This window comes from Rhipicephalus sanguineus, chromosome 2 (genome assembly GCF_013339695.2).
Source record: "Rhipicephalus sanguineus isolate Rsan-2018 chromosome 2, BIME_Rsan_1.4, whole genome shotgun sequence".
Lineage (NCBI taxonomy): Eukaryota > Metazoa > Arthropoda > Arachnida > Ixodida > Ixodidae > Rhipicephalus > Rhipicephalus sanguineus.
In genome coordinates, this window is record NC_051177.1 from 62,450,718 (window position 1) to 62,475,418 (window position 24,701).

At 49.0% G+C, this 24,701-nt stretch overlaps 1 protein-coding gene across 3 annotated transcripts in view; it reads left to right on the forward strand.

Moving 5' to 3' along the window:
- The window catches only part of LOC119383095 (whirlin), a 159,888-nt gene that overhangs the window by 96,619 nt on the left and 38,568 nt on the right, over nt 1–24,701 (forward strand). For all 3 annotated transcript variants that reach the window (XM_037651089.2, XM_037651091.2, XM_037651092.2), the window contains exon 3: nt 65–138. In XM_037651089.2, the coding sequence (XP_037507017.1) occupies nt 65–138 (74 nt within the window). The remainder of the gene's footprint in view (nt 1–64; nt 139–24,701) is intronic.

Consider the following 24,701-nt stretch of genomic DNA (forward strand, 5'->3'; position numbering starts at 1 on the left):
GCGATGAAGCAGTGCCCGACGAAGCCTTCAAACTCAGCGTCGTCGTCGTCGTCGTGTCTTTCAGGTCGTGAACACGGCACCGGAGTCTTCGTGTCCCAAGTGTCCGGAGGATCGGAGGCGCACCACAAGGGGCTCAGGGTGAGTCTTTCTCTGGTTTCTTTTATGCAGGGCTTTTTCTAACTGAACTCGCATGTAGCGTACTTACATCTCGTAAAGAACATTGAACCGTCTACCATGAGACGTTCGTGGTGGTTTCTGTTATACATTGTCTATAACCAGTCGATCGCAATTCTTGTGGAGCGTATGGATTGGAGAGGTGTAGCGAATACAACAGTTTGCATCGGGTATTTTGATTAACCATGAAATCGCAATTTGTACAAACTTCACCAGTTTGTCTCAGCGGGGAGTCAAAACGGAATAGACATCAACGCTCTGCACGCCGGCAGCTGCATTATCCGTATTGTGGGTCCGGAGCGTTTTCTGGACGTCAGCCGTACAAAAGACGCGAAATCGTCCTTTAAGTAGCTACCCGGACACATCACGGCTGACTTGAAAACCCGTAGACTAAAAAGCTATTTTATATGGTTGATTTTTTTTACTTTTTTTATTGCTAGTGTATACGAGTATACTGCCGTTGTTCCTCGGCTTGCACTTGTTTCCGGACCTAAGGATAACAGGAATTCTTCGAAGAACCTCGTTGGATAACAGATAAGGAATTTGGAAACATCGGTTCAGGCGCGCTAAATCCGCTGTGCTCACTAGCAGTCTTCTTTCTTGTTTTCTATTCTCGTTTTTGTCGTCTTGGCAATCGCGTCGCTACTTGTGCTGGAACGGCAGCGCACAGAAGAATAAGCACTCAACGGTTCACTGAGCGTGTTATCGTGCGCCGTTTCCAAAACACCACCAAAGAAAAGTCCTTTGTTTTGACTCTTCGCTTGTTGGGAACGCCTTGTTGCGCGCTCATATGGCTACAGTGGAAAGAGGATGCCGGTTCGGTACGCGCAAGCCGTTTAAGAGTACGACCGTGTTCACATGGACACACGCACGCAGCTATGCGCGCCGATCCAAACGAAGTCGGAGCGAAAACACGAAAAATAAAAAGAACAAACCGTCGCGCTTCCGCGCTCCGCGCAGTAAAGCCGTCGAAGTCTCTCACAACCCTCAGAACTGCGCACTTTACGTACGCGCCTAACTCGTGCGCGTGCTTTTTTTCTCACGAAGGCGACAAGAGCGCGCGCTTTTTGTTTCGGAAGTCGGCGATTTGGCGGCAAGAAAAATTTAGAAAAGAAATGAAAAGAGGCGTGAGGGGCTAGCCGTGCGAACGTGCCGAACCGTATCGGCGAGCTTGCGAAGACAAAGCAACAAAGCGCTCTTCTGTGTGTATGTGAGTGCGTGTGTGTGCGTGCTGTTGCATGGAATAGACAAACCTATAGCTGCTTGCTGCTACACGGAGGATGATTATGCTTCCCTAGCGGACTCGTTCGGTTAATGACCCGTCAATAGCAATTTCTTCGCTGCAACCTTCCTTCCTCGTTTTCTTTCTTTTTTTCTTTACTGAACCCTAAAGCTGCGTGGCTTAGGAATGCCTGAATAAGCGCATACTCTTCGATGTAGAGTGCGGAATATACCTATACAACACGAGGTTATGTCTTTATTTTTTTTCTTTTCTTTTTCGGGTGCGCGCTCGGTGGGCCCTTCGGGAAAACCGTCGAAAGAGAGAAGTGATACACTCGCCGACTTCCCAGTCAGTAATGAGTGTAGGGCTTTCTCATTTAGTCCGCGAAACGCGGGTAATGACAGTAAATGTCGTATCGAGAACGTGCTCGTAGCGTTGAATGACGAAACCCTCAGCGAGGCCGCGTGATTATTTCCGTAGCCGCTTTTTAATCTGCACAGTAGAATCGAAGGCGCTTCTACTGGAGACCACAGTAATTTTGCATGGGCGATGACGCGACGTCAGGTCCGTAGCCAGGCGGAGGGTCCCAAGCCCCCCCCCCCCCCCCCCGTGAAATTTTGGTGAAGTAGGTGTTTTTACCGAAAAGAAATATAAAAATACGTGTTTTTCTCAAAAAGTCAGGGTTCTCAGCAAGTGCCCCCCCCCCCCCCCGAAAAAAATTCCTGGCTACGGGCCTGCGCGACGTGTAAATAACTTCCGCTAAATATCTGTCGATAGCATACTTTCGTGGCGTCGAACTTCGTGGCATGATGCCCCCGTTTCTTTATTACTATATATAGTATTCGCACTGTCATCGTGATGGAGCGCAAGTTGCGGCCACCTGTCAGTTTCTTCAAGTGTACATATCCTCACTTGACTGCACACTTTCAGCGATGAAAATGAGCCAAATGGACTCCAATCCACTCTCTCTCTTCCTCTCTGTCTCAGAAATGAGTGAATATTCGGCATTCGACTCGACACTCGATGACCATTTTTCTCATTTGCATTCGATTCCATTAGAAAGGTCCGCCGCGGTGGTGCAGCGGTTACGGTGCTCGGCTGCTGACGCGAAGGTCGCGAGTTCGATCCCGGCCGCGGCGGTCGCATTTCGATGGAGGCGAAATGCTAGACGCCTGTGTACTGTGTGATGTCAGCGCACGTTAAGGAACACCAGAAGGTCGAAATTTCCGGAGCCTTCCACTACGGCGTGCCTAATAATCATATCGTGGTTTTGGCTCGTAAAACCCCAGATATTATTATTATTCCATTTGAAAGTTTCCCCTTTCGAGCGTCTTCATAACATCTAGCAATTGATCACATGTCCCCTGACGACGTTGCGTGCTGTCGCCGGTGTTTCGTATGCTGTATGTGCCACGAGAGAGCTGCACCGTGTTTCGGGACTTTACGAGAGTACGCGAGAGCAACGCCATCCATGTGACGCGGATGATCTCGGCGTCGGTCGCATAAAGAAAATGAAGGAGAGAGGAAACGCGCGAACTTCTCTTTTTCGGGGATCGGTGACCGCGCACAGCGCCGCCCCTTCGCTTCCAGACGGCGGCCTCGGAAAGCCTCGGCCTCATCGTCCCCGCTTGTGTGGTGTACAAACGCAAACGGCTGGCCGCAGTGTACCGCTGTCGCCGTGTAGTCATATGGAGTTCACGTATTTGTGGTCAGACTGTATACATATATACTCCGTACGTGGCCCGGAAATTTTTGCGGACTCTGTTTTTATTTTCCATTTTGCCGCCCCGTGTAGAAGGGTCCATGTTCCTTTTTTTTTTAAAGCTATTTTTCTCTCCCACCCATTCAACTGCAGAAGACACAAATGTTCACCAAACTCGACTGTTTTGCCTATTTTTCGCGTCATCGTTTATATAGAGGCTGACCCCACTCGCGAGTGTGCAGTATACATAGCTCGCTCGTTTTTTATCGCTTCCCTTTGTCAATTTAAAATGGAAGCCTGGAAACGCGACATTTCGTTTTCCCCTTTGAAACGCATGCGCCTCGCTCCGCCATTTCCTTTTTAACTTCCATGCATCCGCGTTGCGACCTGGACGCTTTGCTTCCTGTCTTGCGTTGTAGCCAGCGCGCATGTGTGTGTGTGTGTGTGTGTGTGTGTGTGTGTGTGTGTGTGTGTGTGTGTGTGTGTGTGCGTGTGTGAGTGTGTGTGTGTGTGTGCGTGTGTGTGTGTGTGTGTGTGTGTGTGTGTGTGCGTGCGTGCGTGTGTGTGTGTCGCGTACGCACGGAGGTCTTCAAGCTCGACTTCACTCGAGGCATGCGTACGCGCTGACCCCACCGGTGCGCTGCTGCTGCTGCTGCTGCGGGCTATTTTTTGCTTCCGGCGCTATTTTCTTCATTCCTCTCGTGCCCAGTGTGCATACACACGGTGGCGCTGGTTATCCCGTTGCTTCCGCATAGCGTTACGCAGTTAAGGTTTTATTTCGCCATTTTCTTCTTCGCCGCAATGCAGCTTATCCTTGTTAACTTTATATGTTCGCCGCATCGACGTGTCACGCTTGTTTCCAGTTGTGTCTGAGAAAGGTGAATGCGTATCATTGGCGTAGTCGGGGGGTTACCCTCTTCTACCCCCGATTTTGAATTTTGCATGTGTATATATATACACACACACACGTTCAAACGGACGCGCGAACATACATAAACGATAGTTGAACCCTTCCCTTGAAAAAAATTGTCTAGCTACGCCCCTGATGCGTATGTAGGCACCAGGCCCGTAGCCAGGGGGGAGGGGGTCCTAGGGGCCCGAAATTTTGGTGAAGTATGTGTTTTTACCAAAAATAAAGAATAAAATAGGCTTTTTCTCAAAAAGTCAAGGTATTCAGCAAGCCCCCCCCCCCCCTCCCCCCCCCCCCGAAAAAAATTCCTGGCTACGGGCCTGGTAGGCACTTACGTGCCACAGCATGCCATGCTCAAGTCGATCGTCCAGACCAGTGACGTATATATGCAGTAGTTGCGCTCGCAACTTAAGTCCTCTGCATAATTGCGTTAAAAACCAATGTCGCAGTATGCTGTTGTCGTTATCTCAGCGTTGATTCGCTAAACACGACACCGTGATCATAAACTGCATTCCACACGGCAACTAGTTCAACAGGCGCTGTTATGCAGAACGTTACTGATGTTTTGTATCGACGATAACTGACGTCCATCCTCAATTCGTCTGTGCCAGGAATAAAAATCAAATGAGTTGGGAAAATGAAAGTACCTAGAAAACGTGACTCTCTTTAAAGAGACACATGGACTCTCTTTAGAGATCATTATGCTCTCTTCGGAGAGTCGTGTCTCTTAAAAAAAAAGAGAGTCATATACATGACAAGTCAGGATTCACCAAAAAGAGTAGCACATACTCCTGTTTTTTTTTTTTTTTTCTTAGAGTGTATATCAACACAGCTGTGGCGAAGAAAATGAAATGTAAAACGGCGTCACGGAAACCTGAGGACAGAAAATAAAGAATATGAAACCGAATCCGAGGTGGAGGTAAGTTTAAGGCACCGACGAAAGCGACAAATGAGAAACGGTCACCGCACATGCAAGGACTTTCTCTCTCTCTCTTTTTTTTTGTCTATTTTGTTGTGTGGTATAGTATTTTTATGCAGGACACCGAGGCTGTATAGTTTCGCAGCGGCCGACCCCTTCGGACACCAGGAAATGAGCTCGCTCTGAGTGACAGGGCAATCCTGCTCTGTTTCAACAGCTTTGTCTCCGCAGTTTACTCTCTCTCTCTCTCGCTCTGCCTTGCGTCCAGAACTGTCCACCGTGCAGAGGCTAGTCCTCTTGCGGCATATTTTGTTCTCACCTGCGCACAACCGTTCGCGTGCGCACTGGCTTGGAAAGATTGAACACCACCGCGGTAAGGAGAATGGGAGGCGAGGTCAGAAAATAGAAAGTGGCAGCAAGGTGCATTTTCGAACGAACTGGCGTCTCGTTCCGTCTATCCGTCTCCTTAAAATGCTGTACCGAAGCGACTTTAGCGAAAGGAAAACACGCGAGCCTCATTTTGTTACATGGCGGCTCGTTTCGTTACACGCTCGCGGGCCCCGAGCGGCGCGCTCGAAAAGCTACTCACTGCATAAGCCGCGAGCGAGTTGGCGGTTTTTCCTCACCTGTCTCTCAATCTGTCTACCTCCGCAATTTCTCGGGGTCGAGCGAGACGAACTCAACTGGAAACGCGGAAAAAAAAAAAAAAAGCTCCGGTATGCATTATATAGCGTGTAACGCCCATGTGTCCCGTGAAGCTCAACAGGTGAGTGCCGTTAATGTGGCCTGATGGCTCCTGATGTGAAGGGACTACGTGGCATAAGGCACAAGGGTGAAAGGATTTGAAATGAGCACACGTCGTTTACCTGAAAGGAAACATCTTTCTTTGTCAAGTAAGAAACGCGTTGAGGAAACAAAAACGGAACGTCGAGCTGTTCCATCGCTTCGAAGACTTTGTGCGTCTCTACAGCCTATCAGAACACAAATGGTACGAATGTTTTACCAGCCTCGCTACACTCGGGCACAACTTTCCTTGCCAGCGCTGTGGAAGTTACGGAACCGAAACGCATGCCTGCTAGCGCGCTAAGAAATACTACCTAATTTTATTGATAATTTTCTCATTTGCCTTGCTCAAACAAATACTGCTTTACTTATTATGAGACTAAACCAGTTACGGGAAGTCGTGGGTAAAGTTAGATTATCGTTCACTTTACAAGAATTTCTTCTTCTTTTTATTTCCGTATCTTAGACAGCTCCACTTAGCTCCACATTTTCTGCACGCCTGTTTTCCAAAGTAAACATGGCGTCCCTGACGTATGCCTGGAATAACGCGGAAGTGTCGACTTTCATTTCCGATATAGTTCACAATGTCATAACTGCGATATTTTGCAGTGGCCACCTTCTGAGGGCGGGTTACTGTTATTGTCAATTGTGAGAGGTCGTGTCGTTTTGTTTGTACAGTGTATAAAGCGCACTCTATAAGCCGTAATTGTTCTCCCAGGCATAGTGAACTGAACCGTGCACGCGAACAATGTGATTCTTAGCTTTTTGTCGGCCTTTAAGCCAGTCGAAGCGCTTTGTGAAACACACTACGCCGGCACATGCATGGAGACACGGTAGCGCTGCTACCGCACTAATTGAACTTAGGACTTACACTAAATCTGTAGATATTTCTTAACTGAATTTACACTCATTTAAACACTACCTTTGCGACTGTTGCGTAATCTGAATGGTCACGTTCAAAGGGTCCGTCGATAACAACGTACTGCAATCACCTGAGCCAGGAGCCATCTTGATATCAACTCCTGCCCGCGAATGGCGGTAGATATCTTTTCCGCATCTTCCAGAAACGAACTGATTTTGCAACTTCGTTCCGTTGGCATGCCGAGCGTTTCCCCAGTCTCTCGGCGTTCGAAATCAAATTACCGCATCAGTAACCTCGCGGGGGCACCCGCTGTACCGGCCAATGAGACACTTACCCTACATACAACATGGGCGTGACACTCTGCGGTGGCGTGTTATTTCGCCTCCTTCGCACGGGCGCGTAATTTGGAACGTAATCGGGCCACTGGTTTCCGAGTACAAATTGAGTTTGTTACGCAAGCGGCGGCACGTTGCCCTCGGTGTATCAGCGAAAGCAATGTGGAAACACGGGAAGTGTGTTCGTGTGTGAGGAGGTATAGGTGTTGAGGTGCTGCCGTATATTAGCGCTGAAAGGCGCCTAGGCAGGCAGAACGTGAGCGCACGCTTCTGTTTTTCGACAGAACGCCCCATAACCTGCGGCGCGCGCTTTGCCCGCCTAAACTAATTCTGCCGTATAAATGCGATATATTTGCCGCAACAGATATGCGGGAAAGAGAAGGTGAAGCAGCTAGGCGGTGCTTCCGGTGTTGGCCGCGGCGCCGTGATTCCGTGCCACTTTCAGTGGGGAGGGTGGTTTGACCTGTGGTGTTGCCGCGGGGCCTGAATAGATCCGGTCGCCGTCGACGGCTGAGTTGCGGCTGCCGCTACAGAGATAACGACGGGGGCTAACTCTCAGCGTGGTTTGCAGCTGCAACGTTCCGGTCGCGCCTAGCGGTTTTTCGAGAACGCTGGCGAAAGCTAGCGGACCGTTGGGAAGGAAGGGGGGAGGTCGACGTATCCCCGCGAAGCCAACGATTGGGGTCCGCGACTCGACGCTCGCTGGGAGATGGAGATCAGGTTCTGCCGGATTCCGTACGCTTCGCTCTCGCTCACTGTGCGCAGGAAAATTAGTCCGCGATCTTCATGCGGCAGGAAGCCATGGCATCTGTAGCGGTTCGGCGTGGCTGTGACGGGATCACGGCGACTCTCTCTCCTTCGCGCGGGAGATCATTGCGAAGAAAATGATAGCGAGAACGCCGGATTTCTTCGTGCGCCGTTCGTGCGTATACGTTATCAGGCAGTGCTGCTTAATGCGAGCGCATGCATGCGGTGGTGACGTGACCCGGCTGTTGAAGCGAGTTCGTGCTGAGAAGGCTTGAACGTCTGTGCAGTTGCCGCTGGTGCATGTGTGTGCATGTGTTTGTACGGGTGCGTGTAGGTGTGTATGTATACATGTGCGTGTGTGTGTGCGTGTGTGCTTATACGTGTGTTTATTGTGCGCGCGTTAATTTGTGTCCAGAGTCCAAGTACGCATACAGTTGTCCTCAAAAGCTTACGGGTCGTGGGTCCGCGAAGCGTGCGTCAGTACCAGAGCTTGCGGTCTTAAACAGGGGATCCCAATCCCGTTAAATGGGAAAACACCATGCCTTAACTGAGCAAGAACTTTCCGTTTGTCGTTGTATTCAAGTTCGATAAAATATTCCGGGCAACAGTACGTGCCCCATACTGCATTGTTTAAACAGCGATTACTTTGTGCCCCGTCAAGCTGCTAGCCCAGAAAGTGTAGCACATTTGCTGGTTGACAAAAAGAATGACATCCAGTGAGAATTAGCCTAAACGCTCACTTTTTTTTTGTTAACTAGTTATGACTGACACGCGCGTGACACAACTTGTGCTGAAATTTCTGGAGGTCGTCACAATTCCTATGAGCACCAATGCGAAGAGATCGCAGATATAAGCTCTGTTCGCATACACCCAGTGTTCGCAGCACGGTTTTGACACAAAAATCGGAAGAGTCGCTGCGAATGCGGGACCGAATTCACAATACTTTCCTTTCGTAAGTGCGTTTTCCCAATGGTCAACCAGCTTTGCTAATGATGTCCCGCATCGTGAGTGGCTGAAATATTCTCTTACGCGATTTTTTTTGTTGCCTAAGACGTTTTTGTGAATACGGGCCGCGATATGTGGAAGATAGCGATACGTCCGATTGTTCCCCCCCCCCCCCCCCAGCCCCTTTCCTATGGATGTCCTGCTTGAAGGACTTCATTGTATATTAACGCACGTTGCATATATACACGTATCCAGAAGAACATCAACTGCTTCCTTTGTCTTTCCATGTATCTGTCTATCCGCGTATCTAGGGTATGTATATATATAGGCGGCCATGCAGCGATAGGCGAAAGTGATGAATGTGAGGCGGCCCACCCGCGATCTCTGACTGCGGTGCTCCCATTTCTCCGACGGTACAAATAAGCGGGCCGCGCTCTCCTACACGAAGACGAGCCTATAGCTGACTCGAGCGGGTCAGCCTGCGCGTTCGTCGATCTCGATGCGTCGTCGACCCTCATCGCCGTCGGAGACTCTGCGCGTGGCGATAATGCAGATGTGGGAGGTCCGTCACGGCTCGCTGGCGAGAGACTGAGACGTTCCAGCATGGTTGGCGAGCGAAACTGCAACGAGACGAGAGCGTTTCGACGGCGGCTCGGGAGACAATGCGCACTTCCTTGGGGCTACTCTGACGTGCACCGTTACAATAACGTCCCACGCAAGGGAGGCCCAGTGTTATTGATTGCTCCTCGTTGAAGATTCGACGGATTGGATCGTTCTTTCGCTCTACAGTGCTTCCCGGTGTGGTTATACCAACCTGAAAGTGTATCGCTACGATCTGTCTTACTTTCGGTTTTGGGTATTTACGCACTTTTAGTGCTCTTTCTGAACGACGCGTTTAAGTTTCGATTCTGTACACAATGTGCCATGTTCCAAAGACTGAGGTTGCGTCGCGTCATGACTATATGCGTATGCGGGATAACGCGTATATAATTACAATTTGGCGTTCTGACGGAGTCTTCTTTTGTAAATCTTCTTCTTACTTTTATTCAGCACATTGGTTACCTCGCAGCCAGGGTGCAATCTGTTAGAGAGAGAATTAAACTTGATTTTAGAACCAGGCGCGCGTTCTTAATAAAAATGTCTTTATTTCTTCTATCTGTCTGGTTAGCACTTGAAAGACTGTTGGCAAGGGTTGGGACGTCAACCTCGAAACGACGCGTCAATGTACCAAGCCACTTTATATCAAAACCACCTCACTGGCCTGCAAGCTTATTGTTTAGGTTATCGCTGATAGATAGCCTATTGAATTATCTTTCCTGTATGCTAAAGTGATTTAACACATTGCCGCGTCATTTTGAGGGTGATGTCCTCAACCCTTGCCGACCATTTTCCAAGCGCTAACCTGACAAAAAGAGCTAATGAAGACATTCTTAGACGTTTAAAAGATTACATCTTAACGGCGAGGTAAATGACACCATCAGAACGGCAAACGGTACTTATTTGTGCGTTATCCCATGTAAAGTATATACGCATAAATTCGCGATACGACATTGTCCGCTAGCCGTTAGCAGAGAAATAATTCAGCCAAGGCAGTATCTCGTTTCGGGCATCATGAATGTTTATACAATTTAATTTAGTTGTTATTTTTTACTGTTTCACATTGGTACATATTCAGTGAATTAAGAAAAGAAGGGAAAGAAAAGACGAAGAGCCAATGGAAACTCATTCGACACATGAACGTATACGTGCGGACATACGTTTGGGTTAAGCATATATCCGTGAGACGAAAGACGGTGCCTTAATGGCTTGTTTACTGAACGCTCGTCCCTTTAAACTCTTTCCTTAAAAAAGTGCTGGCACTAACTGTCGTCTACGCCCAGTTCGTTTTGAGCGCACCGTACTGAAGGACAGAGAGTTTAATGAAAACTAGACAAGGCCAACACTGTCCGCTATAGAAGGTTTAGTGAAGGTGACGTGAATTGAAAAGCCACATCCGTTTTTTTAGGACATTCGCGTCATTATAGTACACAATCGACCGTGTAACGGAATGCGTATGTGTTGTCGTCCACGGGTGGCTCGTTAACCGTCAGCACTGCACGAAGTGCTAGCATCAAAGAGGCCTGCCTGGCTGTCATGATGATCTCGGCTTCTCGTCCTCCGTGCCAGGAAGGTAGGTGTCTGATGCGCGATTCGTGAAAGAGAAAATCCTTCAGGACGCGGAAGCGATGCCCGGAAAGTACACACGCCTCACCGCTGCCCAGCTCGTTAGGACCTGAATAGCCCCTCTCGACAGACGGGTTTCATCAACTATCAAGCTTCGCGGAGTGAAGCTGCCGGCTCAATTTCGACGCGTCGAACAGTGTAATATATAACCGCAACTGGCTGCGGACGCACCAAACGACAGCACGCAGCAACAACCTCGCGATGTATACATGAGAGTAATGGAGGAAAAAAATGACGAAAGGAAACGTCTACAGGAGATGTGGTAAATAATGATGCCACGCCGAGGAACACAAAGCACAACGCCGCCGGAGGTTATTCGATGGCCGTTGTCAGGCTGCCGTATTGAGAGGCCAGGAAGGAAGCTCACCGTTCTTTAGCCGTGTCGACTTGGATGACATGACTGCCATGTAGGGTAAAAAAAATAATAAAAAAGAAGGGCGGGGCGCGCGAGCTATACGACTTTATTACCAGAGGATATCGCGGAAGTGAGCATGCCGTCCCGTTTTCAGCCATGTTATGTATATAGCGATCGTAAACTCGTGTGGTCGTATAGGTATGCACGCGATTACATGCATGCGTGTCTATGTGCGTGCGTACACGAAAGTATTTGTGCGTGAGTCGCGTGCGTGCGTGGAGCGGCACGCACCGTAGCTGAAACAGGCAACGGCCAAATTATGCAGCGACCGCGAGGTGTGTCCGATGATGCGCGCTCCGCGTCGACGGCTCCGGTTTTCGCGTTCGCACGCGTCTTCCGACGAATCGGTCTTTTACGAGCGCCGAGCCGCTGCTGACCGTGGTGTTGAGCGCGGGAAGGTCACTTTAGCAGCAGCGTCGGTATACGTGTACAGCGGTGCCCTTCGTAAGTGATTCGCGAGAGCCCGAGAGGTTGCGAGAAACGGTGTTGTGTCATGCGTGACGATCGAGGTTTGCTCGCGAGATCCGGGAACTTCCGGCCACGGTGTGTTGATCGCTAAGGATTCAGATACGTCGCGCGAGCGCGGTTGCGCTAAGGTACGACCGATGGCCGTAGCGGAAACTGCATCAGTCTAATATATAACTAAGTAGCTTTTCTTTCGCACGTGGAAATATGTAAGCCACGTGGCAAGAATTTTCAGTGTCCTATGAGACGTTCGAAATGCGGAGAAATTCACATTCTGACGTGCGTAAAAATGTGTATGGAGATGACGATCACGCTCACCTATTTCAGTCTAGCATCCTGGTTACCTCTCCATCTTCTTTCTTTACTTTCCCTTTCTCTGCTATTTTCTTTCTTCCTTTCTCATTAGGAGTCTCGTTAGTAACGACAGCGCGGCAGCGCTAATTCCACCGTGCTATCATGGCTGAGGTAACGGCGAGCTCGATGCCACAAGGGGCACTCGTGGCCATGGAGGTATAGCCTCCGTTAATTAAGGGCAAATGTCAGTGCAGAAGAGATGCTGAAAAGTTGGTTGATTACGATGCGCCTAGTCAATGTGAAGGACATAACCACAGGGTCGTAAGCTCATGGATTTGAATGTGCGATGGTCTTAGTTTGTACCAAAATTCTGGAGTGGAAGCTCTCGCAACGCTTTGCCAGCAAATGTGAAGCCGGCTTTTGCCCACCAAAGAGCTCGGAAACGTCCTCTTTTTCGGTGCATGTGCCTACTTAGAGATCAAATGGCTTTGATTTGTTAGTGTAAGTACTGCGTTAATTATAAAATAAAAGGTCGTTGTTGTCGACGAAACTAACCCGTCGAGAGGAGTATTGGCGATTGATCTCCAATAAAATTTGCCGTGACTTTGAGGCTTACAATCGAAAACTAGAAGCACAAAGAGACACTTGGATCAGTATGTGACCCGTAAAAGTTGTCATATTGAACTCGTCTGGCGTGCGAGGAAAACGCTCGCTTTCCTTCGCCAAATGCCGACGGTTTATCATGCCCCTACTAAGACGGCGGGCGCAGCCGCCATATTATGGTGGGCACGGCTTCACTCTTGCGCAATAATCGCCACTCCAGCAATTTTTCTTTAACCTCCTGTTTGTACACGTGTGTTTTAGATGCGAAGCAACTCTTTGACTCACGTGTGACGCCGTACGTTACGTGCGTCCGTACGAATGCGCCGTCCCCTCGCCGTAGGTGTTGGAGCGTTGCCATGTAGGTCACGCCACAGCTTTGCGTTGACGTCACGCTCCCCTCGCACGCTTCCCTCGCAGGTGCGCGCTGACGTCACTCTCTCCCTCACCCGCAGCATGCTCGCCGTAGCGCCCGCAGCTGCCGGCTGCTCCGCCCGCTCGCAACACCTCTGAACGTGTCACTTCTCTCTCGCTTCACCCGTGGTAGTCAAGGCGAATTGCGCGCCTGCTCCGGTCCAGCGCCCGTGTCTCTACTCTGAAGAAACAACGACTACGAAGTCTTGCCAAACGCTTTAATGAAACTTACACGAAACCCAACCCGCCTCCCGTGTCTTTGCGTTTCAAACAAACGTTTACTCGAGTAAACGCTACGCCGAGTTTCGCTTCAAACCGTTCTTCCAGCACCCGCGTCGACGCCTGTTTCAACCGGGTCAACGCCGTGCGCGCACCGCTGCTGCTTCGCATCCCATCAGGGTTCCCTTTGGAGAGATGGTCCAAGTTTTTTCACTTATCAGACTCTTCCATTTATCCATCACAGGCCGACCGTGAGGGCTAGCTAGGCTAGCCGTCATAGGAAGTCATTTCGCTGTTTACAAACACAGCTGCTGGACAGCTTCCGGGTTTGTGCGCCGGCGTAGCCTAGAAGCATTGGCGGGGGGGGGGGGGGGGGGGGCCTTAGCGAGTAGCCCGCACATTTCCAACACTTTTCTCCATGTGTCTCGCTTAATATTTTAGATAAACACTCTTCTAAGTTGCACACACTACATTATAAGAGTTGGCCCTTCACTTTAAGCGCCTTCCTTTTACCTGAAAGCGGAAAAAGAGTATTTCCTTGTTCTGGCACAACGTAAAGAACACGCTTTTTGCTTCGGCGTTAGAGAGTGATAACTGAGGTGACCGGAAGTTTCTTGGGGTGCAACAAGTGCTGCTGCTTTCGCAATCTTGAAACCGACCGAAAAGGCGAATACTAGAGTGTACTAGAACCTGAGCCGTTTAAACGTTCGCCCATTCGTCATTGAAAAAGGACTATAGTTTTCTTAGTTGATTCTAAATGAGACCAGTATAGCGCACAGTTTTGTTCGCTGGACGGTGCAATGTAGACATTGCATCACTCGCTTTGTCTCGCAAAGCAGGTGTTCTCGTTGTCGCCATTCAGCAAGAAGACATGTTTGTTTATTCGTAACTGTATATGAGCTTGACCAGTTGGCCCAAATTGCTTGCGGGATGTTATTTTTTGTTACATACGTGGTAATCGAGACTTTCGTCGATTACTCGCGCTTCTGCTTAGCTTCGTGCATGGAAAACAGATCGCGCATTTTCTTGCCACTGCACGCAGTTCTGCTTCGAGGGACGAACACTTTAATCACCCCACTTTGCAACTAAGTGGTATACTTGCTGGGCTAGTTGGCGCTTGTCGAATAATGATAAGCTTAAAGTTAAAGACAACGATGACAGAGAGGAGAGAACATAAAGACAAGACGAGCGCTTATTTCAAACTGCTTATTTTTGGAGACAGTAAGCATATAAAAGGTTACACGCTCGCATGCCATCCATGTCTTAGCCGACTTTACAGGTTCGTGAAAGCAGCTGCCCATGCTGCTTTAGAAACGACTGCTTTTATTTTTCCTTGCCCACTCAGTTGTATTTCTTCTGTATCTTTTCGTGTGCTTGCGTACTACGTTCCCTTATGCATTCTTTTCTTATAGAGCCTGTAACTGTCAGCATCTAATTCTGGTGCACCGTGTATATACGGCCACTTCCGACTCTTATAGCAGTCTCTGTCCTACAGTAGACAGCGCATGCGCATTAACCACCGCGCACCCACGCCTGCGGCTGGTTATATGCCACCTTCGACGCTCCCATCAATCGCCATCTAGCGCACGATCCGCTCCTCCCACGTCACGCGTTGCCCGTTCTCGTCGTCGCGAAAACGAGGCTCTCGGCGCAACGGATTTCCTCATGACGCCGCCGTCGTCGTCGTGGTCTTCATCGTTCGCCCCAAGCTCGGTTCCTTCCTTTTCTCCACGTCGCCGTCGCTGTATGCTTCGTGCGGGCAGCAATCTCACTCGAAGGGCCAGGAAGTGACCTACGGAATGATCGAAAGGGGGGGGGGGGCTCCATTGGTCGACGGGGGGGGGGGGGGGGCAGCCTTAACGGCCACCTCGGGGAAACGCGCTCAGCTGTCCATCCGCGCTCTCTGCGGGCTCGCGTTCCTCAGGCTCCAACTCACACGCGCCCAGCCCGTAGTATAACGGCCGCCGCCGAGAGCTCGAGTCGAGCGGGTCTCTTCCTTCCATGGGAAGGGACGTCGTTGACGATGAGGACGCTTTGCAACGCGGAAATGGGTGCTTATGGAAGCTTCGCGCGGGGCGCTAGAAGAGAAGAAGGACGGGGGTGTCGCGGGTTAGGTCGTCGATCGTATGCGTATAGTCGTCGTGAGAACGGCGACGCGGTGCTGAGATGGAAGAGATTCCGGAGGACCTGCGGAATCACCTGGACCGAAGTTTTCTGCAAAAGTTTTTCTTATATGCGGTCTCACAGTGCCATATACCTAAACGCTTTCACTGCGACATTTTTCGCGCAGAGAGCGTGTGCCTTGCTTGTCTTGCCCTATCTAGTCCTTTAGTACCCTTTCTTTCACGAAGACGCGTCACCGATAGCGGAATGCGAGCATCATTTGAGCGGTGGTGTCACGGGAGAAGACTAAAAGAGTTCGCACAGCGCGGACAATGGTTAGCCCGATCACGGTTTAGCTTTTCTTCCTTTTCATTTTCGCACGTCATGCATATAAAGTAAGATGTCGACCTTCGTGCCAGAAGGCTCACGCTATAACGCTCATCAAAGCCTTCCGTTACTCAAGGAAGCCAACGCGCACCCGTTTATATCTGAATATTGACGACGACAACGAAGAAAAGCCATGGTGGACTTTCGATTGCGAACGTCACGTCGAAGCCGTCTCAACCTTCCACGAGGTCGGTTTCACGAGCATCACGACGAGCGATGTGCGCACATCGTGCGAAGCCCCATCTGTATGACTTTGCACGTGCTATGCATCGTCAGTGAACTGACGTTAACGCTAATCGCTCATCCTCGAAAACGGCTATAGCACGCCTTGTGTATGCTACGTGCATCGGCCGAGGCTGTTCCCGAAAAAAAAAAAAAAAAGTTGCGCTGCGCATTTCGGGCGTACCTACTAGCATGGGGCGCAGTTTTGCTGCATCTTCGTCGTGACCCAATCGACTCCCCTCTGCTTTATACACAGGTGCGCGCGCGTAACGGAGCAGTGCGGCGATAAAACGTGCGGCGCTTCCAAGTGAAAGGCCCGGCTTTGTTCGTTGCCAGCTATCGCACCTAACCGCGCTACTATACGCATTGGCGTTCAACTTTTCTTTCGTTTTCTTCTCGGCCTCTACAGAGATGCGTCTGCAGCCCTTCGGTGAGGAAGGAGATCGCAAGACGAGGTCGCACAACTGTCTGGCTTTTCGCAGCTATAGGTCGACAGCATTTCGCTCGAAGAAAGGCCGAATAAGTGTGGGGGTAACTGGGCCGATTATCCCGGTTACCCCCATCCTTCTCCGATCATTCCATCGTCTACACTGAAGGTTGAGGGTTGTAGCGAGGCGATCGCTCTTCATCCAACACTATATACGCTGAGTCAGTAGCCCCGCACGCCTCTTGCCTGTTCGCGCGTGGTCAAAGCGTGTAATTGGAGCTCCTCGTTGTGCATAGACATGTTTAGAGCACGCGAGCGCGCGTGATCTGACCCGCACCAATTCCTTTTTCGCAGATTACGCGTCCCGTACGTAGGCATCATCTTTTGCAGCCGGATTCAGTTCTAACGATAAACTCCTCCTATAAGAGAACGGGCGTGTATCGTTTTTTCTTGCTCGTCCACCTAGTACGCCCCCTCTCCCTCGAAAAAAAAAAATGGCTTTTCGTAAACGTGACGCATCGCTCGTTGATTCGCTTGGCTGGCTTGTACTATACATGATGCATAGGCTATACGCTCATTGATAAACACGGGAGCAACGCATCGTGCCCTAATTTTGGACTGCGCGTTAAGTACGGCTGCGTGTGTACCCGTACAGATTGACCGCTCGTGATTGGGACGGATACAATCGCTCGTACATGCTGTTAGATATACACGGGCTTACTGACTGAGTCGCCGAAAGCACGATCACGATGCAGCGAGCCGGCCGCGTTCGAGCGAAGACGTCGAAACAACAAAAGGGTTGAAGCGCAGGACGAGAATAGCTGTAGTGATCGATCATTCTATTTGGAGTATAGATGTTGGCGCTGTTTCAGCTGCATTGCAGTGTACGCAAAGCCATTGTTTGAAACAAGCGTATGCAGTTCGCTCATTTTCATTCATTGATGACTGAGTTGAAGGAAAAGTGAAATGTGTACTCACGATCGACTGCGTATGCGGACGCTCGTTCGCAATCAACGCATAAATTTGTATTAGCTTTGTTCAGCGCTCAACAAACACTCGCTAGCGTTGAAAAGCGCTTTGAATATGAACGAAACGCTATACAATAGCAAGCGATATGTACACGCTGCACGAGGAAATGATCTTGAATGTTGGAACGCGGAAATCTGAAGCCCGCGGGGTCAGAGACATTTTCGACGAGACAAAATGGCAAGCGAGAAATGAATGATGTGACCGAGACTTGTCGCTCGTATGCCCGCTGACCAGAAAGTAAGACAAAGGACCTATAAACGCACTGAGATGGACATTGATCTATACGCATCATTTTTATTCTCTAGCGACCTTGTTCGGTTTCTTATCGTCTCTTTTGAATAGCAGTTTTTCCGTTACTTTTAACTACGAGTAATGAGCCAGTCGTGGCGCAGTTAATGCGTTATACGACCACGATTCTTAAGGGTACCATGACTAGAAAAGTTAGGCATTTCGTCGAGCTATCGCCTTACTGTTAGCATACTCATTTTTGGGCAAGCTTATAAAGCTTAAAACTGGGCAAATCAAGCGCGTGTTTCGCGTGCTATACTATTACAAATTTCTCATGCACACTTTTTATTAAAAAAAAAGAAAAAGGCTTTGTATTCGCCTTGAAGCGAGATTTGCTCACGTTTACAATTGGTCTAGTTGGTATGCAACATACTTGCTGATGAATATCGTAATAATTTGCTCTACAGAAAGCTATAGAGGCATCGTATAAGATATACATTGAGAGCGCCAGTTCTGGCGACAGTGGCACACGTGCTGCGACACTACGAAAGCGAATTTTCATTAAAAGCTGGTAGGTATCGTTGTTTCTACACTATAAGTAGCGGAAAATAACTTCGCGAGAGAAATTATTCAACACGAGAATTGTGCAGGAAATATAACTCTTGAACTTTTCTCTATGACGTCTGCACGTTTCGATGTTTGATCGCTGAACACGCGTTCCCTTTCAAATCGATGCAGTGTCTATACAGTCGGTTACAACCTATAGAAATAAATGTAGGCTGCGCCCACAAAACTGCGATGCGTTCACTCCTGTGAGAGAGTCGTACCATATGGTTTTCGTTCTAAGCACAAGCACTTTCTCTCCGCTAATGTAAAGATTATAGGCATATCAAGAAATAAACGTTCGTCATTTGCGAATATGTATTATTTTTGGCGTGGTACTATTGTCAGGATATCTGATAAAATTTGTTGGGCGCTCAGCTTTTCGACCTAAAACCAGCGAGAAAAACCTGTGTCGTTACGGTGTAACGTCTGTTTCAGATCTAAGTAACGCGCGTTTCCGGAGCAGCCCACAGTGTTGGCAACCTCGACGTGCCGTTGTCACGGCTGTCACAAGGACGCTTTTCGGCGTTGGCGGTGTAACGGCCGGTCATCTGTACGGTTCAGCACACTCGAACTCGACGATAGCTGTTCGTCACGTCACAGAGCGCGTATAGCTAGCGTCGAAACCACGCAGCCTTCGGCGCGTGTCGGCAAAATCATATGCCGCTGCGTCGGTCATTCGACCGGCACGGCGGAAAAGCAATATTTGACCTAAATGACACCTGTCGCCTCCTACAATCGCTGCTTTAACGTTCCCAGGCCGTCACAGCTGAGTCGTTCGCGCTTAAGCGCGAGCTCTCTGTTCCACTATAGTGTGTCAATGCTCGAAATGTTAAATTCCCGATTTTCGTTCACTTTTCTCTTTTTTTAACTACGACTGTAAGACATATTGTGGTTCTGTTAGGTTATTGTTAACTAGTCGTACAGTCGGGTGGTTGTTTCAGAGCGTTCCGGACGCTCTGAAAAACTTATGTAACAGAGCAACTAAGCATTACTACCAAAATAGGCGGCCCAATACATGATAATGAAGGAGGAGCAACATGACTTGCATACCTGCTTGTTCTCGTTGTCGAGCTTTAAAGTTCTTGAATTCGCCACTTTCAAACACGGTCAGAGCGCTCTCAAACGGCCACCCGATTGTGCCATAAGTGCACTACAGTGCCTCGTACGTTTTGAAGTGTGTACTGCGTCTTCTGCCTTTTATGCTTTTATTTTAATGTTCTATACATTATGTCAACCATGTGCAACTATAAGAAAATGTCGCTGTTAGCATAGTTGTTTCCTTGTAAATGGAAATTGTTTTCTAACTTATAATCATTCTTGAAGGCACCTGGAAGCGCAAAACACACAAAGTACACCAGAACGCTCATCATAATATATTTCGCTCATCTCATCTTGATGAGCGCTCGTCTTGTCTAGTTATTCTCGTGTATTTTGTGTGTTTTGCGCTTCCAAGTACCTTAATGTATCGGTACAAACTCGCCCAACTTTCTGTTTTTCTAAATTATAATCATTCTGTAGAGCAAAAGCTAACTATTGACTGTCTTCAAGTTTGTAGACATTCGTCCGTTTTGAACAAAATGAACGCCACTGCTCTTAAGCACCAGAGCCTGTTCAGAGGTTGATCACCTCCTTTTTCCATGACCCGTGGTCATTGATTTTGTATTGCTAAAAGGCCATTAATATACAGCAACAGGCGAAGTGACCGAGGCTCAGCATTGCGAACAATACGAACAACTACACAAGGAGCGCTGCCTTGTGTAACAGGATATGACGACTTCTGACCGAGTTCGAATACCGTATTTGTTCGCATACTACCAGCACTGGCTAGCGGTGGCTATAGTACAAGCTTAACGATGGACATTATAAAGGCTAGTGTTGGCCATCCGATCTTGCAACATTGTCCTCACTCAGTCTCAGTACCACCTCTACCATATTGAGTTTTAAGGCGAAAGCGTTAGATGCCTCATCAGACGTGAAAATTGACCGTCGGCGTCGGCAGCGTCAACAAGAGTGATGCAAAAAATCATCACGTGATGACGTCACCACTTGACAACATCACGACGTAACATATCGAAAAAAATTATAACGTCGTCATGACGTTGCTATGGCGTCACATAACGTGACTTACCATGGTGACGTCATCACATGAGGTTGTCGCTTGGTCAATAGGTGGGCCGATCACGGAGGCAACGCAATACCAGGTGAGGTGCAGAAAGCGTGCATTGCTTCTGATCCTGGAGGCAATGCAAAACCACGTTAGGCGCAGAAACTTTCGGAGCGGGGAAGATGTAATATATCTACTGAGAAGAAGAAAGCTTTCGCCTTGGAGCCGCCTTAGGCGAGTGCATAAGGGACACTGTGAGTTTTTTGTCCATCATTACTTTCTTAACTTGCTTCGCTTACTGGAATTCCACGCGAAGTCGAGCCACATATATCAAGCCGACCCAGGCCTACGCGTAAGTCAACTTGCGCGTAAATGGTGGCGTGGTCACGTGCTCCAAAGATGGCAGCGCCCGTCCAAGTAGCCGCTCTGAAACGAGGCTATTGGCCGCGAGATCGAGCGGAGTCGCCGCCTGGCGGCTTCTGGCTGAACCGCGCTTAGTGTGGATTGCTCCTTGCGTCGTCTGCTAGCCACGTTTTGTTTGCATGTGCGCGTACGTCATGAAGATCCTCCAAAGGCGGTTTGTTTCTTTGCGTTAGTGCAACTTTAACCGCTCGTACGTATACCTAACACGATGTAAAGAAGCATTTGGCCTTGATCGGCTGTATATGTACTGCAATAAGATCGGTGAGTGCACTTGTCGAGAGTGCTGTGTGTGTTCGTCGTACCGTCCGTTCACGAGAGTCGTATCAGTGTAGGTGCCGCTGTGGTCCAAGCGCGCTGCAAAGTGCACTTGGAGTTGTCCTAAAGCTGAGAAGTATTAAATCTCATGTGAATATGGCCTTTTAGCGGCTCGGTGGTAAAAAAAAAGGCTCTCATGCACTTGCGCGTTGTGGTTAGGTGTAAACTTCAAGACTGTCGTTCATAGGTTACGCGACGAGATTTAGTTGTGTACGGTCCTGGTCCCACTGCAGAGAAATATTTCTGTCAAGTTACGTCCGACACTTCGGTACTTAAATTGTCCCCTAAACAGAACTGAAAATGGAATGACACGGAAATCGCAAAACTGAGTTGCCTTGCGCAAATATAACTTCTGGCGAAATGTATACAAAGACACCCGTTTACTTAGATTAAGGTACGCGTTAAAGAGCCCTGATGGTAAAAATTAATCCAAACGGCGTACTTTACATTTATGTCGTAATAATTTCACGAGAAACCACATCTTTTTTTCTTGACATTATCTTGAGCGCTTGTGTTGCGCTGTTATATAGTAGATTGACGGAAAGCAGCGGATATTATTCGCATGAAAAAACGTACTTTGGTCCCGTGAAATAACCGGTGTCGTGCAAGTTATCAATCGGAGAAAGTTCCGTGCTGTACAGTTACCTTTGTGTACTGTTACTGGAATAAAAACAAGCGTGTGCTTGCTAAACGTCTCCGTAGCGCTAAAGCGCTGTCAGCCACGTAGCTTTCCTCAGTAATCCTATCAGCTGTCCTACATTTCATGGAGAACTGAATAAGAAATGCAAATGAATATTTGAGCACGCAGTGCACAAAGTACTATTTGAACTCTTCGTGCAGGAATACGGGCTTTCTTTTCGTGGGGGGGGGGGGGGGGGGGGGGGGGGGCATCCAGATGAACAAGAAGTAAATAGTCAATTCAGTCGCGCTATACAGCAGTGCGTAGTAGGTGGAACACAAGCTAAACATGTACAAGTAAACCAACAAGAAAACGTCATCCACTGCGAAAACGCCGACTGTTGCCGAGGGCGAGCAACCCCGTTCGTTGGCAGAATGCGCTTCTCTCACAAGTAATAGTAACGTTCGGCGCGCTTCGTGCATTAATTCGGGAATGAAGAGCGCACACATTACCAGAAAGCTGCAGTCTATGCATTTTGTTTGCCGCAAATTCGGTCAAATCGCTCACAACGAAGCGCTGTTGTGCGCGTTTGTATACGCGCCGACAACCGCCTATCCACACTAGCGTGGCGACGGTGCTGCCACCTGTAGCCCGATCTCGCGGCGAATAGAGAGTAAAGAGACAAGAACCAATGCCGACGTTCCCCTTACTACACTGCTGCGCTCCTCTTCACGTCGTGTTTGTCCACTGTCAAGTACATGGCGCTCGTGCTCATCGGCTCTGACGCGGACCGCTTCGCGGATCGGTGTCAGTCGAGCGAGCTCGTCTTGTTTAAGGACGAACGAGCACAGCTTGTGGCTGTGTCGTGTACTTATGCTCGTGCCGAGAGTTGTCCGCATACAGAGCGTGCAGAAGCAAATGCGCGGGATGTTCTCGATTCTTGACGCGGTCTCATAGTCGTTATGTATACGCGTGTCATGCCGCTTGGTACAGCGGATAATACGTTTTTCGGTGTAATATGATTTTCTTTTTCTCTTTTCCCGGCCAACGTCTCGTAGGAACAACGTATTTTCCGTACGGTTAATGCGATCACGTTATGTATGTGTGATAATACGTCCGAATGAGTGCGTTTTTACTGCTATTTCTAAAACCCATTGTTTGACATTCCAAGCCTAAACGACATTTCCAGCGACCCACGAATGACGTGTGATACATCCGAAGCCGTGCAGGCTCTGCAACAGTTGCGCGGAGAAATCACCACTGGGGGGAGATAGCAGAGGGCCGCTAGCACACTCTATTCGAAATGCCACACGAACCGAGTGCGCCTGTTTTCATAAATTTCGAGCTTGCTTCGGATAATACGACTTTCTGATGATACGTTTTATTTTCCGGTTCTCACGGAAATCTTATCAACGAAATTCCACGGTATGTAAATATTGGGAGGGGTTATGGTTGACAATGAGCGTATAGACCAACATCTTATATACGACGTACTGCTGCAGCCGGAATAAGAAATCGATAAGAGTAAATAGAGGAAATATTCATGTATGCTTGTGTGGTTGTCGCACAACATAAAACTGCGGTGCCATATAAAACTACATCCATCTACACACACGGTTTCTTTTGTCACTTGGATTGTGTTCTATAGAGACGACCGTCTTACGTAGTGCCACAACTCTTCGCAACCGTTCATGGCTCAGCAATCAAACGGCAACATTCAGAAGACATAGACCGGCATGAATGCTACGCTAAAAAATAGAGTACACTTTTGTCGATGAAATGATGTAGTTTTAAAAAACAATGAGTGAAGTTCCACCTCGTCAGATCAAAGTTTTGGAATGCCAACAGCGTAAGCAAGCGCAAATGAGGGCAGCGAAGGGAGTTTTGCAAAGGACAACTTAAGCGGCTGCAGCAGGATTTCGCGTTAGTTGTGATAAATGATACCGCGCAGTGACAGTGACTGACTGTCTAGGGACTGAATGTGACGGCGTGTCTGTGCTCTCTCTCTCTCTCTTTTAGATGTGAAGCATCTTATAGCGGAGTTCAATCCGGTGGCGGTGGTGGTGGTGTACGGCGTGACCACCCTTACTGCGCATGCGCTAACCGTCTCCACTACCCCTCTCTCCTGCCCTTTCCACTTCCTCTCTCCCCTCCCACTCTCCACTTCCCCCTTCCCTTTCCCCCTCCCCCTACCCTTTCCCGCTCTCCATTCTCCCCTCACCACTCCCCCTCTGAAACGCGGGCTCCACACGACGAAACACTGCTTCGCATCGCCTCATGGTCCCCTTTAGCGGGAGATGGTGTGATTTTTTATTATTCTGTGTCACCTTGCAGTGTTCCTCACTGCAGGGTATCGCACCGGATCCCCCCACCCCTTCCCATCTCTATCTGTTGCTCTTCAGAGGACTATGTGTTATTGCATTATGAGCACATGTAGTTGTTACATGTAGTACAGTTCCATAATAACCGTCGCGTTTGAGCGTGGTTGATCAAGCCGACGATGGGCACACGAATTCTCGACTCACCAGAAATCCGCTTGGAGGGGCGTGTTTCCGAAAGTGCCGCAACATTTCCGGTCGCAAACTACGTTGTCGAGGAAACGGTGCACGTTTCCCTGTGTGCCGGTTATCCCGGAGTGAAACCAGCCTCCGTGTGTGCGTACATCGGCGCGCTTGTCAGAAACACGTTTTATTGCGTATCCCAAAGGGACCTTTGCTTCGGCGCTGTTTCTTGCGACTCGCATCCGCCAGGAAGCCATCATGATACAGCCGGAAGACATTTGCAGGAAGCTGTGCGCTTCTCGAGCAGCATAACGCTCGCCGACTATACATGAGCTGTCACATTTTCTCGTGGATTGGAAACTTGGTTTTGGCGGCAACGCCCGTTTCGCCGACGCGTCCAGTGGCCTGTTCTGGCTTCCCTGCATGCGGCGATATGGCAACAGGTCACTTCGCGCCGCTATGAGCATGTCTGTTCGTACTGGAAAAGGAAACTTATTAGCATACGTCT